Source organism: Schistocerca nitens, chromosome 10 (assembly GCF_023898315.1).
Source record: "Schistocerca nitens isolate TAMUIC-IGC-003100 chromosome 10, iqSchNite1.1, whole genome shotgun sequence".
NCBI classification, from domain to species: domain Eukaryota; kingdom Metazoa; phylum Arthropoda; class Insecta; order Orthoptera; family Acrididae; genus Schistocerca; species Schistocerca nitens.
The window spans coordinates 123205009-123221810 of NC_064623.1; the positions used below are offsets into that span (position 1 = coordinate 123205009).

At 46.2% G+C, this 16802-nt stretch overlaps 1 protein-coding gene across 1 annotated transcript in view; it reads left to right on the top strand.

The window, feature by feature from the left end:
• LOC126209925 (serine/arginine repetitive matrix protein 1-like) overlaps positions 1-1382 on the top strand; it is a 124703-nt gene extending 123321 nt beyond the window's left edge. Inside the window, exon 12 of the mRNA XM_049939044.1 lies at positions 1184-1382. Coding sequence (XP_049795001.1) covers positions 1184-1382 — 199 coding nt within the window. The remainder of the gene's footprint in view (positions 1-1183) is intronic.
• Positions 1383-16802: the final 15420 nt, after the last annotated feature.

The window sequence follows — 16802 nt, forward strand, 5'->3', positions numbered from 1 at the left end:
CAGTATTCCAGCAGTGGGCGAACAAGTGTACTATAACCTACTTCATTTGTTTTCAGATTGCATTTCCTTAGGATTCTTCCAATGAATCTCAGTCTGGCATCTGCTTTACCGACGATCAACTTTATATGATCATTCCATTTTAAATCACTCCTAATGCGTACTCCCAGATAATTTATTGAATTAACGGCTTCCAGTTGCTGACCTGCTGTATTGTACCTAATTATAAGGGGTCTATCTTTCTATGTATTCGCAGCACATTACACTTGTCTACATTGAGATTCAATTGTCATTCCCTGCACCATGCGTCAATTCGCTGCAGATCCTCCTGCATTTCAGTACAATTTTCCATTGTTACAACCTCTCGATACACCACTGCATCATCTGCAAAAAGCCTCAGTGAACTTCCGATGTCATCCACACTATGACATTCCCCTGCGGCACACCTGAAATCACCCTTACTTCGGAAGACTTCCCTCCATTGAGAATGACATGCTGCGTTCTGTTACCTAGGAACTCTTCAATCCAATCAAACAATTGGTCTGATATTCCATATGCTCTTACTTTGTTCATTAAACGACTGTGGGGAACTGTATCGAACGCCTTGCGGAAGTCAAGAAACACCGCATCTACCTGTGAACCCGTGTCTATGGCCCTCTGAGTCTCGTGGACGAATAGCGCGAGCCGTTTCGCGGCCTTCCGTAAACAACAGTGGCAACTCGGTCTCCACAGCAGTAACCTCGAGGCCTTTACGAAACTGGCGACGAGGGTTTACAAAATGATCTGTGTACAGTTTTCGGTGGGCTATCCACTGTGCCATTTTACCGCTTTATCATGAGGGGGCTGCGATGGGAGTTTCCCTTAGAAGAATAGTCCTACCGCATATGATACGCCCTCGCCTTCCTGCGCCCTCTGAGGTCACTTATCGTACTAATGGAGGCCTTCAGTCTAACGTGGACCCTGAACGACAGTGCCACTTGGTACCTATGACTGACCCCCCTGACCCCCCCCCCCCCGCCCCGCCCTTCGCCGGAAGCCCCAGCTCAGATCAACACCTTCTATCATGTAAACTTCTCAAGACGACTTACTTATCGGCCGGGATAAGTACCGAGCGGGTAGCCGCGCCGCGCCTCAGCACCCTGGCGACACTGCGGTGACTACAGGTCTCGGTGGTGTACCCCGACAGGTTCCGGCGGCAGTCTACCACTGAGGAGATGATTCGGTGCCGCAACTTCCGGCGCCAGAGCTCGCAGTCTGCGGAGGAGTGCACGCGCTCCCGCGGCCGTCGCGACTCGTCAGCGCAGATCATCGACGGCACTTTCGCCACCATGACCGTCGAGACGAGCAGCACCTTCTTCGACTCGAGCACGCAGACAGGTGAGTAGACAGTGGCAGCCGGAGCGGGCTCGGGGCGCTGGTGAGTACACTGATTCCGAACCTAACACCGAGAATGCTGCTTCCCCGTGGCTGTAACCGTGAACAGCATGTACCACTTGGGCAGAAACCCGTTGGTCATACAACCAGACATCTCTTTTGGACTTTGGTTCGATTATCTGAAGCTGAGTAAACTCATGTGACGTCCATCATTCGCATGAGGCTGTAACACGGATGTTACACCACACATTCACGTCTGATAAAAATTCTAGTCCAAGCAACGTACGGCAACGCAGCCTGATGACGTCTTCGGAATCAGCAGGTGTTTCGATAAAGCGCATCCTCTCTCATTTTCAAGGTACCAATGCGCTGAGCGCTGAAGAGGATAATTAAAAACTCGATATGCGGGGGACAATTATGCGGAGAGACAATGTGGTGTCACCGCCAGACACCACACTTGCTAGGTGGTAGCCTTTAAATCGGCCGCGGTCCGGTAGTATACGTCGGACCCGCGTGTCGCCACTATCAGTGATTGCAGACCGAGCGCCGCCACACGGCAGGTCTAGAGAGACGTCCTAGCACTCGCCCCAGTTGTACAGCCGACTTTGCCAGCAATGGTTCACTGACAAATTACGCTCTCATTTGCCGAGACGATAGTTAGCATAGCCTTCAGCTACGTCATTTGCTACGACCTAGCAAGGCGCCATTATCATTTGCTATTTATCTTGTGATGCATGTACCGTCAGACCGATGTTCACCAATTATGGATTAAAGTTAAGTATTCCAGCAGCTATGCACCTTTTTTACTAGACTCAACTTCCTTTACCTGTTCCAGACGTCACGCCAGCTTTTGTGAGCTTAAACGCGTGCCTTTCGGTTACCCGTCATTGTGGATTGGCTGTCTTGCCAGTCCACAACAGACAACACACACACACACACACACACACACACACACACACGCATGCATACATACATACATACTATAAACACTAGTGTCGCTACAAAAGCAGATGACCTACATCAGAAATTATCGGTATTACAGAGGGGTCGAGATGGTGACACCTCTGCACGATACCAGGAATCGTCTGGAAGCGCTCGTAGCGCTAAGGAAACATGACTATTCAGTTAATCGATTATTGTGACAAGTTTACAAAGGGTAGCGCACTAATCACCTAGAGGTTGAAGCTCTTTTGTCTGTGTTTGTTCTAACAATACATATGTCTCTGGACGGTGCCCGCCTTTAGCAAAGAATAATTTGATTTTTTGGCCCGAACATGTTTGACTGCAGTTGCAGCATTATTTTGTGGCTGTTCAACATAAGGAATGTTCTTTACTGGTTATATAAAAGTAAATATTAGTTTTTAAATCTTAATTACAGATTTTTTAAGAGCACATAAAGTTATGTTTTCATACCTTCTTACCACATGGCGTGGTTTTGCGACTGTAAAAACGTAATACATCCCGATAGTTTAAGTCCATTTTTAACAATTACAACTATTTCTGGCTGTATGGTCGGTTTCTGCCGAAGCCAAAATAAATTTTAAAAAGATACTTGGACGCCTGCTACAAGTGCGATCGACGCACCGTGGACGGCACACAACATTCCACTACTGGCCACTGCTGTGTTTCCCGATGGATTCTACTTAGACAGCCGCTGTGCCATCTACGTGGCAAAGAATGCACAGGTTGCCACGAAAAAAATTATACAGACAGTTCAGCGTCCTAAAGTGAGTATTTTGCGATAAGGAGCCAGAGGTCGCATGTAAATAATGTCTTCATTGAGCAATGTGTGTTAAGCATACCTTTCGAAACTACTTTTGTTTCACACATGGAGTGACAGTCAGGTTGCGTACCCTGGTCCCCTTTCCGTGGAGACTAAATTTGGTAACGTGCAATGAAAGTGCGGAAGAGTGTAAGAAAAGACAAAGGTGGAGGAAAGTACTCGAGACGAGAGAAGCGAAGAAAGAGCTGACAAATGTTAATGGTCTACATCATAATCTGATAATAACAACAGGATGGCCAAAATGCAACTGGCGTGGAAATTATTTCGTGCAGGTTAAGTGACATAGCTGTAATGGCCAAAATGCAACTGGTGTGGAAATTATTTCGTGCAGGTTAAGTGACATATCTATAATTCCACAAACGGAAAAGTGCTTCTTGCCTTTCATTGTTTGAGAAACCTATCAACCGTCCTTTGGTTTAATGCGGCTGCCCATGAGTTTCTCTCCTGTGCCAAACCTTTCATCTCAGAGTAGCTCTAACAACATACATTCTCAATTATCTGCTGGAGAAATTCCAAACTCTGTCTTCCTCTAAAGTTTTTATCCTCTACAGCTCCCTCTACTACCATGTAAGTTATTCCCTTCCTTTCTTCTTGTCAATGTTTTCGATGTATTTATTTTCTCATCGTATCAGCAGAGAATCTCCTCATTCCTTACGGCACAAGTCCACCTAATTTCCAACATTCTGCTATTGCACCATATCGCAAATACTTCAGTTTACTTCTGTTCCCGTTTTCCCGCAGTCCATATTTCAGTATCACACAACACTGTGCCTCAAACGTAAATTCCCAGGAGTTTCTTCCTCAGCTTAAGCCCTATATTTGATAACAGTAGACTTCTCTTCGCCAGGAATGCAGTCTTTTCCAGCGCTATGTCCTCATTGCCCGTCGGTTATAGATTACTCCGATGCCTAGGTAGCAGAATTCCTTATCCTTTTCTACTTCGTGATCAATAATTCTAATGATTAGTTTCTCGGTAATCTCATTTTTGCTACTTCTCATTACTGCCGTCTTTCTTCGATTTTTTTCTGAACTCATTATACTGTTCAGTGCAGTTCAACACATCCTGTAATTCCTCTTCACTTTCACTGAGGATAGAAATCCCATCAGAGAATTTTATCGTTATATCCCTTTACCTTCAATTTTAATTCCACGTGTGAACCTTTCCTTTATTTCCGTCATTGCTTCTTCGATGTATATACTGAACAGTAGGAGAAAAGGCTACATTCCTCTCTTACACCCTTTATAATTCCAGCACTTGGTTCCCTCTTGGATCCCTGTTGGATCTTATACATATTCTGTATTAACCGTCTTTCCCTATAGCGTGCCACTGTTTTTCTCAGAATTACGAACATCCTGCAACATTTTTATTGTGTATTAACCGTCTTTCCCTATAGCGTGCCACTGTTTTTCTCAGAATTACGAACATCCTGCAATATTTTAAACTGTCGAACGCTTTTTCCGGGTTGACAACTCCTGTGAGCGTGTTTAGATTTTTCTTCATACTTGCGTCATTTCTACCCGCAACCTGGGAACTGCCCCTCTGCTGTCTTTACCTTTCCTAAGGCTAAACATTTTCATTTTTCTGTATGTTATTCTTGTCGGCAACTTAGATGCAGGTTAAGGTAATTGTGCAATACTTCTCGCACTTGTCGCCTCTTGCTGTCTTTGAAATGGGTGGATGATTTACGAAAGTCTGACAGTATATCGCCAATCTCTTGCGTTATACACAACAACGAGAATAGTCGTTTTGTTGCCAATGATTTTAGAAATTTCTTTGGAATGTTATCTGTCGCATCTGCCTTATTTCACCTTAAGTCTTCCAAAGATCTTTTAAATTATTACTTTAATAATAGAAGCCCTATATCTTCCCTATCGATTCTCTTTCTTCTTCTTCTTCTTCTTCTCCTCTCATGTCACGTCCCTGATAGAGGCCTTCATTGTACTCTTTCCTCCTCTGCATTTTACAGTGGAATTCCCATTGCACACTTTGCTTTTAATTTCACTGAAGGTTGTTTTGACTTTTCTGTATGCTGAATCAGTCCTTCCGACAATCATTTTCTTTCCAATTGCTTCACTTTTTCATGCTACTGTTTCTCACTAGCTTCCCTGCACTTCCTATTTATTGCATTCCTCAGTGACCTTTATAACTGTATTCCAGAATTATTTGCCCATTATTGTATTTGTATCTTCCGTTTATCAGCTGAAGTATTTCTTCTGTTAACCATGGCTTCCTTGCACCTACGTTCCTTCTACCTATGTTTTTCTTTCCACCTTCTTTGACTGCTCGTTTAGAGATGTTAATTTCTGTTCATCTGAGCTGTATGCTAAGCTATTCATTATCGCTGTGCCTCTAGCTTCACAGAATTTCAAACGTATCATTCCTTAATATTTCCATATCCTATTGATTTCCATATTGATTCTTCCTGACTACTCTCTTAAACTTCAGCCTACTCTTCATCATAACTAAATTGTTATCTGAGTTTATATTTGCTCCTGGGTACGTATTGCAATCAAATATCTGTGTTTGGAATTTCTACTATGATGTAACCTAACAGGGATCTCCCCGTATCTTCCGTATTTTCGAAGTATACCTCTTCCTCTTGTGATTCTTTGGTAGAATGTAAATCTATTGTCGGACTCAATTAATCTGTGAAACAAGTAACTAAGTAAATAATTTTTTTCTTCAGTTTTTTAGTTGACATCTTTTGTGAAAGACACCACATGTGATAAGATACATAATGTCTGCCAAACAGATTACCGTCGAGTGAATTTCAGTATACAAATAGATATAAAAATACGAATATACTTTTATAAGAAAGACATTTTCTTGCCCTAGTTGTATTACTAACGACTCTTAACATTGGTCAACGTCCCTTTGCAACATTATGGAGGATGTGTCAGTCACCACAAACAAACAATGAATTGACTTGGTGATTGTACCCGTCATTGAATAAATTTAGTATTTTCCAGTTTGATCTGTTGTTATGGTTCGCTTAAACTACAGAGTAATTGCCATCAACAACAAAGAGAAACTTAAAAGTGGTAATTCCAAACCTAAAATTCTTTACGTTTTTTAACGGCATCAATTCGTTACATCATAAATTTTATTGCAAAATTTTATACAGTTACATAATAAAACTTAATCCACGAGTAGTGGACTTTCAATTTGAAAATTGCTCCATAATGCTACTTTTGTGGGTTAGACTTTCAAACATTTCCCCTGGTAGGGCCATACTACAGTTCAGCGACCGATAGCCGTAGCAGTCTGGTCCCTTCAAATCCACAAACCACAGTTCAGCATAGGAGTGTTATAAATCCTAATTACAGTTGTATATGTAGGAGAAACCAACATATTGATTAACTGTTCTAGGAACGTTCGTTCTCGCAATTTTAACTGTAACCACGGCGTAATTCACAAACTAGTGGTTACTGAGGAATCGTAGTGACTCTTCCGCGCATAATGAACTAATGAAGTTTCTCTGTTCACGTTTGAGTTCAACCAGCATCGTCGATACTGTTATTCTGTTGCAGGAAAATTAGTGGTCTACTGTACCGTGTATTTGGTTAGACCACTACTCTTGCAATACGCCCTCTGACAGAATTACGTTGCGACCTGAACTGGGTTTCCATGTCGCGGAATTCATGTAACACTGCTCGCTTTTGCGGTCGCGTATTTCCCCTGCGTGCGCCGCCGCAAAGTGAGCCAGCTGTTGCTCGCGGCGTTTTGTTGGCAGCACTGCGGGGCTTTCCCTCCCCCCCACCCCCCCCACCAGGCGTGCCCAACCCGCTCTCCGTCGCACCCCCGCCATTACTCGCGAAGCGGCGGCCGCTAATTACTGGTAATTGGGGCTTTGGCACTCGTGGCGGCGGGCGCCCGTAAATAGAGAAGACCGGGGGCGGCGGCGGCGGCGATATCAGCCCGTGCTAGGCGGCGTCGAAGGCCGCGTGGTCGACGACCGCTCTACGTCACGGCAGAGCGCGGCTCCGGGCCAAAATATCCCCCAAGTGTGACTGCGTTACGTAAGGCAACGGCCCGGTATTTCGATGTCTGATGTGCCAGCCGAAGCAAGTTTCAAAATGCATAAAACACTATGCCATTTCATGGGAGTAGAGGGTGATTCCGTGTAGGCAACAAAATAATTCCTCTTCTTGTTTCAATTGGCTAAACTTTGTCTCTCCAACCACAGCTTTTTCTCTTCAGCTGTCCTCTTCATTTCGATGTATGACCATCATCACGTCTCACTGGTCATATTACTCAGAACGTTCTCGGTCTCCCGTTCGCTTTCTCCTCTATAGTCTTACCTTAGAAAATGTTTTTAAAATGACTATCGTGTCCAATTAAGTTGGCCTATAACTTTCAGTAGTACTCCTGTACTGTTTTGTGTAGAAACTCCTCATACAGTTTTCTGTCAGTGAGACGGGTGTTCCCAGTTGGGAAACGGGGCCAAAATTAGTTGGTTACTGTCGAGTTACAATTTAAAATCTTAATTGATTACTTCAACCATTACAAGTCATTTCTTTACCACTTGACCAGGCACAGATCCAAAAAAGCTAGCAGGCATGAGTGCCTTTTCAAAACAATTTGCCTTACAGTTAACGGCCAAGCCATTTTTCTTAAAAAACATTTGATAACAAATCAAAATTTTCCAAATAATGAAATTAAAACTTTATCTTACCGTTAATAGCCAAGCCATTTTATCTAAAACAGACTTTGATAAAGTATTTAATAACAGAATTAAAACTTCCCAAGTAATGAAACAAAAACACCAATTTGCATACAGTTTCGCTACCGAACATGTAGGGTGCCACTTCTTTTAAATTTTGGCACAACAAGATATTAAATTACAAGGGCTCGCTAACAGGGAGGCAGAACTAGCATTTTCAAAGGATGCCAAGTAGATTAAAAAAAAGATACAGTCATTCACCTTTTACAATAACTATTTTAAAGCCACGTAATTTTAAAAACCCACCAATGAAAGGCAAACTTAACCTTTATAAACAGTGGCCAAAAACAATCAGAGTAAAATACAACCATTTAACATTTTACAATAACTGACAACTTTAATACCATGTCCTGCCACCAAAATGTCCTGGGATACAAATAATTAACCGACCGGGTGAAAGGGCCGCCACAATTGTCTCCCGAAGGACGCTCAGGCTAGAAGCGGACTAACAGACCCACAACGCCTCACATTCAGCAATCACATCGAACTCACGCGAGGCCAGGGGAGGAGGAGGAATCAAATCAGGAACCATAATCCATGCCCAAAATACACTTCCTCCCAGGCAGTACTAATAAGAAGTCAAAAGATCACTGTCTATAATTACAGCGGTGACAGGGACAGGATATCCGAACGCAGGAGGTCACAAGGCAGAAAAAAACTAATCTAGAACAATAATCCCTGCCCAAAAATACACTTCCTGCCGGGCAGTGCTAATAAGAAGCGGAAAAGATCACTGTCCATAAATACACCGGCAACAGGGACAGGAAACCCGAACGTAGTAGGCCACAAGGCAGAAAAGACGCTGGTTGCACAAACCAAAATTCTTCAATTAACATCTAAACCTTTAACCAACTTAACTTGCAGTTTTTCAGAGAAACAGCAGGTGAACTCCGATGCAAAGGTGCCTCACACCCGACCGTGTCCACGTCGCCAGCGTACCCAACTGGGCACAGTCACGCAGCCACGCGCTCTGTCACCGGAGCCCTCGTCTTCTCTGCACCCACGGCGGCGAAATGTCACTCCTCAGGTTAGGCGAGCTACTACCATCATTACCGCCTCCAGACGGAAATTTAAATACATCCTTCGCCGCTCCCACCATGTAGTGACTCGGAACCACAGCCGTGGCCCCCAGGTGTTCACAGCAAGAGCTTACAGCCTTGTCCAGTCAACTCGTCCCACACGTCTCGTACCGTCAGGATAGACCACGCGGCTTCTTGGAACATCAGCCAACTCTCCACCGCCACTCCACGCCTCGGTCTTCGCCAAAACTTCCTCTAATTCCCGACTTTAAAAACCGACCGACCGACTCGTCACCGCTAGGCAACCAACCGGCCATCCCCCCAAAGATCTTATTCCCTTACACAAGGCTAACAGGAAGCAACGACTCGAAGATCGATAAAACCAGACACCAGAGGGAAATCTCAACGGAATCGTACGCAGCATAACGATAAATATGAAAGAATCAATTAACGATGGCATGGAAGGACTCAGAACAATCTTAACAGCGCAATATTTGTTGAGAGCCGACACACGGCTCAGTCAGTCCAGGTAGTTCTTGCAATTCTCCTCCAGAACCACATTTCCGCAGTTTCGAGGCAAGCTTTGTCCTACGTTGCAAACGTCCATCTTTTACATCCCTATGTCAGGACACTACACAAAGATCTTTACAGATGTTTTCGTAGTATGGAACCTGATGCGCTTGTTCTCATTCTTGAAAGCCCTCTTGATCAATGCTAATCTTCCCTTGATTTTCTCGAGACGTCTATTACTTTTTTACAAATTGCTACCGAGATAGTGAAACTTGTTTACGTCCTCGAGTTGCTCACAGATTATTCTTATGTCAGTCTTACCTCCTTCCCCGTCTATAAGCATGATTTTTGTCATATTGGTATTTAATTTTTGGTTGTAGTTTTGTTATCTCTTGATTTAGGACACTGAGCACTTACTTCTGTTTCTTATCTGAGTCTGCGCAGTGTTGCAATGCCACCAACTAATCGGAATACCCGTAAAATTAAATTTAATTCTATTCATATTTTCTTTGAAACTTCCTGGCAGATTAAAACTGTGTGCCCGACCGAGACTCGAACTCGGGACCTTTGCCTTTCGCGGGCAAGTGCTCTACCAACTGAGCTACTGAAGCACGACTCACGCCCGGTACTCACAGCTTTACTTCTGCCAGTACCTCGTCTCCTGCCTTCCAAACTTTACAGAAGCTCGCAGGAGAGGTACGAGGTACTGGCAGAAGTAAAGCTGTGAGTACCGGGCGTGAGTCGTGCTTCGGTAGCTCAGTTGGTAGAGCACTTGCCCGCGAAAGGCAAAGGTCCCGAGTTAGAGTCTCGGTCGGGCACACAGTTTTAATCTGCCAGGCAGTTTCATATCAGCGCACACTCCGCAGCAGAGTGAAAATCTCGTTCTGGAATCATATTTTCTTTCATTGTTGCTATTCACTCTTCGATTAACATATTAAATACGTAAGATGATAGCAGGCGCGCCTATATCAGCGCACTTTTGATTTTTACTTCTTTCCTGCTACCATTAATATCCAGTTCAGTACCTTGACTTCTGCATGCATTCAGAATTAGTCGCCTCTCCTTCCAGGGAGGTCCTACTTGGTTCATTCTTCGAATCAGCCACATAAAATGCCTCTTCTAAGTCAATAAATGTTGTATATCTTTTTCTGTTTACGTCTAATCTTCTTTCCAATATTGGGCACAGTGTCAATATTGCTTCCCTCGTTGCTTTCTTAATCTGATCATTGGCCAGGTACTAGCATATTTTGTTTTTAACCTTCTCTTTAACTACTGACTAATATTTTTGATTCATGTTACGGAAGGGCCAGTGCTCTGTAGTAACTACACTGCTTGGGTAATGCAGTTGCTCTACTTTTTGTGAAGTCAGGTGATATTATATCCTCTTCAAAACATTTGGACACTGTTGTGGATTGGCAGGAGACAACCCAGGAACATTAGAGGAAGCCGAAAGGCACGCGTTTTAGCTCACACAGGCTGGCGTGAGGTCTGGAACAGGAGAGGGAAATTAGACTTTAGAAAAACGGGCGTAGCTGGTGGAATACTTAACTTTAATCCGTTAAAGGTAAACGTCGGTCTGGCGGTACATTATTAAAATGATCAATAGCAACTGATAATGGCGTCTTGCTAGGTCGTAGCAAATGACGTAGCTGAAGGCTATGCTATCGTCTCGGCAAATGAGAGCGTATTTTGTCTGTCAACCATCGCTAGCAAAGTCGGTTGTACAACTGGGGCGAGTGCTAGGAAGTCTCTCTAGACCGGCCGTGTGGCGGCGCTCGGTCTGCAATCACTGATAGTGGCGACACACGGGTCCGACGTATACTAACGGACCACGGCCGATTTAAAGGCTACCACCTACCAAGTGTGGTGTCTGGCGGTGACACCACATTCCTCCCCCGCAAATCGGCGTACAGTTGTGTTATAAGGCTTCCGCCCGCCGTGGGGTGGACCCCATGTTGACGTATGCGACGAGGTGGGGAGCCTAACAACAGACGAGGCTGTGCCACCCGCACCCTGCCATTCGGTCTGCGGGGAGCTAGGAAACGCCAGAAAACCTGCTCCAGGGTGCACGCCAACGTGTGGTGTATGCGCCCGCAGAGAGACAGGAGGGGCCGTAGGGTCGACCTCCATCGGGCCGGGGCACCCGACGGGCGAAGACGCCATATGGTCCGGAGTGGGCAAGAGTTCCATTGCGGAGGACAACCGGTCACGGGAAGCGATCGGCAGCGCGTGACCCAGGGAGGCGCCCGGCGGGTGCAGCAACGCGTCCAGTGCGGGCGTCGCTGGCGGGAGAACAGGCGGCGGCGGTGGTGGCGGCGGCGCGTCGCCATGGGGCAAAATGGAAGGCAGCGTCGGTAACACCTGGGGATGAGGCGAGCCAGTAGATGGGTCCCCAGGGCGCTGACCGGACGGCACCGTCGCTGAAAGCTGACGGGGAGCGGCAGATCCCGTGCAACGACAGAGGCGCAGCTGGTTGAGATGCCGGCGCACCTCACCAGAGGCCCTCAAAACCAGATACATAGCGCGTCCGAGGCAGCGAAGAATGCGCCCTTCGAGCCAACGCCGTGAACCTCGATAGTGGCGATAGTAGACAACGTCGCCTGGAGCAAAAGAAGGAGTCTGCCGCTGCACAGGAACCTGATGCGGCGGATGTAGCAAAGACATCAAGGTTCGATGATGACGACCGTGGAGCAACTCAGCCGGCGAGCGACCGTCTCGGGGCTGAGAGCGGTACGAGGACAAAAAGAGCAATAACGCGTCCTCCTGAGAATGCGACTCTTTCAACTTCAACATCTGGGACTTGAAAGTCCTGACCCATCGTTCAGCGGCACCATTTGACTATGACGAAAACGGCGCGGACGTCAGATGTTGAGTACCATTGGCCTTGCAGAATGGCAAATTCTGCGGACATGAATTGTGGGCCATTGTCGGAAACAAAGTCTGTGGAAGACCTTCAATGCAAAAAAATAGCAGATAACGCTTGGATGTTGGCAGATGACGTCGTGGAAGACATCCGGACAACAAAAGTAAAATTACTGAATGGATTTACCACAACCAACCACCGAGCATTCCAGAATGGACCAGCAAAATCGATGTGTAAGCGTTGGCAAGGAGAAGTGCAAAGAATTTCCGCGGCGGTGCTGATTGTTGTTCGGCACACACCATGCAAGAAGAGCACATATTTGTAATCGCGGCATCGATTCCGAACCAAGTACAGTGCTGACGAGCAAGTTGTTTCGTTCTCACGATACCCCAATGTCCTTGGTGGAGAAACTGTAAGACAGAGGACTATAACGAACGTGGGACCACGACCCTGGACTGATCATTATCAGAACGCAGCAGCAAATCACCACGTCGAAGAAAAACTCTCTCCTTGTGAGCAAAAAATCGGCGAACCAACGGATCCCTGATCCGTGACTTTGACAAGGGCCATTGCGTAGCAATAAAACACAGAACGGTAGCAAGGACAGGGTCAGCAGCTGTTGCTGTAGCTACACGACGAAAATCAATCGGAAACGATTCAACCATGCCATCGGTTTCCGCATCAATGAACATGCAAGCAAGTTCGGAGGAATCGAATACCCTATCCTCAGCAACAGGCTGACGGGACAACGCATCGGCGTTTCCGTGCTTAGCAGTGGACCGATACAAGATATCGTAGCGGTACTGCGAGAGGAAAATAGACCAGCGAATGAATTTCTGCGCTGTACGTGGAGATACAGGCTTGTTCGGATGAATAAGCGATGTCAAATGTTTGTGGTCTGTGATGATGGTAAAGTGACAACCATACAAGAAATCATGAAACTTTGTAACAGCAAAGACGAGAGCCAATGCTTCTTTCTCGATCTGTGAATAATTTCTTTGCACCGACGAGAGCAATTTGGACGCAAAGGCAATAGGGCGATCGTGCGATCCATCTTTGTGCGCAAGCACAGCACCGATCCCGAAATCCGATGCATCCACCATCAACAAAAGGGGTTTCTGCGGATCGAATGACGTAAGGCAAGTATTTGAAAGCAATGCCGATTTCAACTGGCGAAAGGCGCGTTCGCATTCCGTCGTCCAGACGAACGGAACACCTTTACGGCGTAAGCGATGAGGCGGAGCTGAAATGGAAGAGGCGTGGCGCACATATTTATGGTAATAGTGGATTTTTCCCAGCACACTCTGTAGCTGCTTCAAATTCTGCGGCGAAGGCAAATCTTGTATGGCACGGAGATGCTCGGGACTGGGATGTATGCCTTGGGCATTGAGTACATCTCCCAGGTAGGGCAAGTCCCGAGCAAAAAACACACATTTGTCCTTCCGCAAATGAAGACCATTTCGTCGCAAGACCTGAAATAATGTTCTGAGATTGGCTAAATGTTCTTGTTCCGTCTTTCCGGAGATCATAATATCGTCCAGATAGTTTGCTGCAGTAGGGACCGACGCACAAACAGTTTGTAGATATTGCTGAAACAATGCAGGGGCGGATGCACACCCGAATGGCAGTCGTTTGAATTGATACAAACCAAGATGCGTGTTAACCATTAAAACGCGCTGGGATTCTTCGTCCACCGGTATTTGCAAGTACGCATCTGCTAGGTCCAACTTCGAAAAATATTTACCCGGTCACAGTTTATCAAAATGATCTTCCGGGCGGGGTAAAGGAAAGGTTGCAATCACTAGTTGTGGATTCACTGCTGTCCACACAAAGTCTCAATTTTCCGGAAGGTTTTGGCAAAATTACTAAGGGTGATGCCCAGAGAGAAGCCTGCACACGTTCAATTACACCTTGCGATTCCAAATCATGTAATGTTTTAGCGACCTCATCACGCAATGCGTGGGGAACATTGCGCGCTCTAAAAAATTTCAGTTGCGCGTTGACTTTCAGTTCCAAATGTGCTTTATAGTTCGTAGCGCAACCAAGGCCCGGTGCAAAAATGTCTACAAATTCTTCACATAGACGAGAAACACTGTCTGAAGGCACAGTCTGGTTCAGTGATAGGACCTGATTGACTATAGACAAGTTAAACAACTGAAATAAATCGAAACAAGTTCACTGCAGAAGAAGAACGAAGGACGTAAAATGACACAAGATTTGTTTGTCCTTTGTATGTTGCGAGAAGGCTGCACTGTCCTAACACAGGGATCGCTTGTCCTGAATAACTACTTAACTCATTGTTGTGGATTGGCAAGGGAGCCAACCCACTATGAGAGGAAGCCGAAAGGCACGCGTTTTAGCTCACGCCGGCTGGCGTGAGGTCTGGAACAGGACAAGGAAGTTAGACTAGAAAAAAAGGATGTAGCTGATGGAATACTTAACTTTAATCCATTAATGTTGAATGTAGCTCTTGTCTGTATATCAATAGCAACTGATAATGGCGCCTTGCTAGGTCGTAGCAAATGACGTAGCTGAAGGCTATGCTAACTATCGGCAAATGAGAGCGTAATTTGTCAGTCAACCATCGCTAGCTAAGTCGGTTGTACAACTGGGGCGTTTGCTAGGGAGTCTTTCTAGACTAGACCGGCCTTTAGGCGGCGCTCGGTCTGCAAACACTGATAGTGGCGACACGCAGGTCCGACGTATACTAACGGACCGCGGCCGATTTAAAGGCTACCACCTAGCAAGTGTGGTGTCTGGCGGTGACACCACAGACACTACAGTAAATAATGTAAGGACCGTGCCATCTTCTGGATATCACCAGTTTGAAAACACAATTATGATCCATTTCATGATATTTCGTGAATAATACTTTGTTGGCGTTTAAAATTGTAACGCCATGAAGGCAGCGCGCAACAAACGTCAGGTTGCTGCGAGATGTCTTCATCCCTGCATATTGAAATGATAACTACTTTAACAAAGTGGCACATAGCAGATCAGAGTAACGTCATCTATACACTGTATACGGGAATATGTGAAGTAGCAGGTTTCTCATTCAGAGTTGGCTTCCATAGTTGACAGGTGAGCTGAATGAATGCCATGTAGGAGACGTGGGTTCTATTCCCGGTACTGCCAGAGATTTTTCTCTTAGTGTAAGGGCTGCCCGATTGGACGCGGTTTTTGGGTCAAGAAACCCTACAGCGACCTGGAGGTCAGTGTGCTGACCGTCTATCCCTCGATACCGTATCCGATGGCGCCATTGGGAGAGGACAGCACAGTGTTTGGTTGGGCCACGTTGGCCCCGTGACTGCCAGAGCCCTGAACTTTACATAGCTTTTACCCTCTCATTCTCAAATCCCATTTGAATGTCGTATGTTTGTCATGGTATCGTGTTTTATCTCGCCTGAAAAAGGGAAACTTTACGACTGTGTGCCACATTAGACAGTGGGCGGATGGTAGGCTACTGAGACAGCAGTTTACTGTTCTGCGATACTGCTGGTAGCGTTGGTTGCGATGCCACGCCGTGCTGGATCTCAAGGGCCACATGTGACTAGCGCCCGAGAGGGCAAGGGCAGATGTGTATTTCACTCGAGCATGTACAATCTTAGAGCAGATCATCGTACCATGACATAGGATAAGGACTTGTTTGCCGCTGGACGAATACCTACATGGACACTGAGACGACGTCTCGGGCACCACAGACGGTTTTCCTTGAAGTGGCAGCAGAGAGAGGCGTGCCGACCGTGGTCCGCCTAACCACAACATTGGACACAGGAGTGGCACCGCACTTATTTTGAGAAACTTCCCGGTTATGCTAACTGTGTCAGTATGGACGTGCCCGAGCGTGAGGGTTAAAAAAGATCCCAGACTGCATTCATCATCGTTAAATGGGTCCAGCACCAGGCGCGATTGCAAGGGATGTCAGCGGATGCGGAAGACCATCGCCTCAGGTTGACGTAGCTAGTAATTTGTACAGTCTCGCTGCGCCCTTTCTTCGGTGACTCTTTGACGTTATCCTTCAACAAAAAAAAAGAAAACTGTGAACAGGCCTTTGAACACTCAACGGTACTAACCCATTGCCGTGTCCTTCTCAACCGTTGGGTGTCACAGGATGGGGATACAGAGGGAGATGTGGCCAGGACACCGCTCTCCCGGACGTTGTCAGTTCGTGACCAGAGTCGCTCCTTCCCCTCACAAGGGCGAGTGAAAATCACTTGCCAACAACGCTCGGCGCAGCCGGACGGTCACCCACCCAAGTGCTAGCCAAGCCCGACGGTGCTTAACTTCAGTCATCTGACGGAAACTGGTTTACCACTGCGACTAAGCAATGATCTGTCCATCGAAGCCGCCCGAGTGCCCGTACGGTTCTAGGCGCTACAGTCTGGAGCCGAGCGATCGCTACGGTCGCCGGTTCGAATCCAGCCTCGGGCATGGATGCGTGTGATGACCTTAGGTTAGTTAGGTTTAATTAGTTCTAAGTTCTAGGCGACTGATGACCTCAGAAGTTAAGTCGCATAGTGCTCAGAACCATT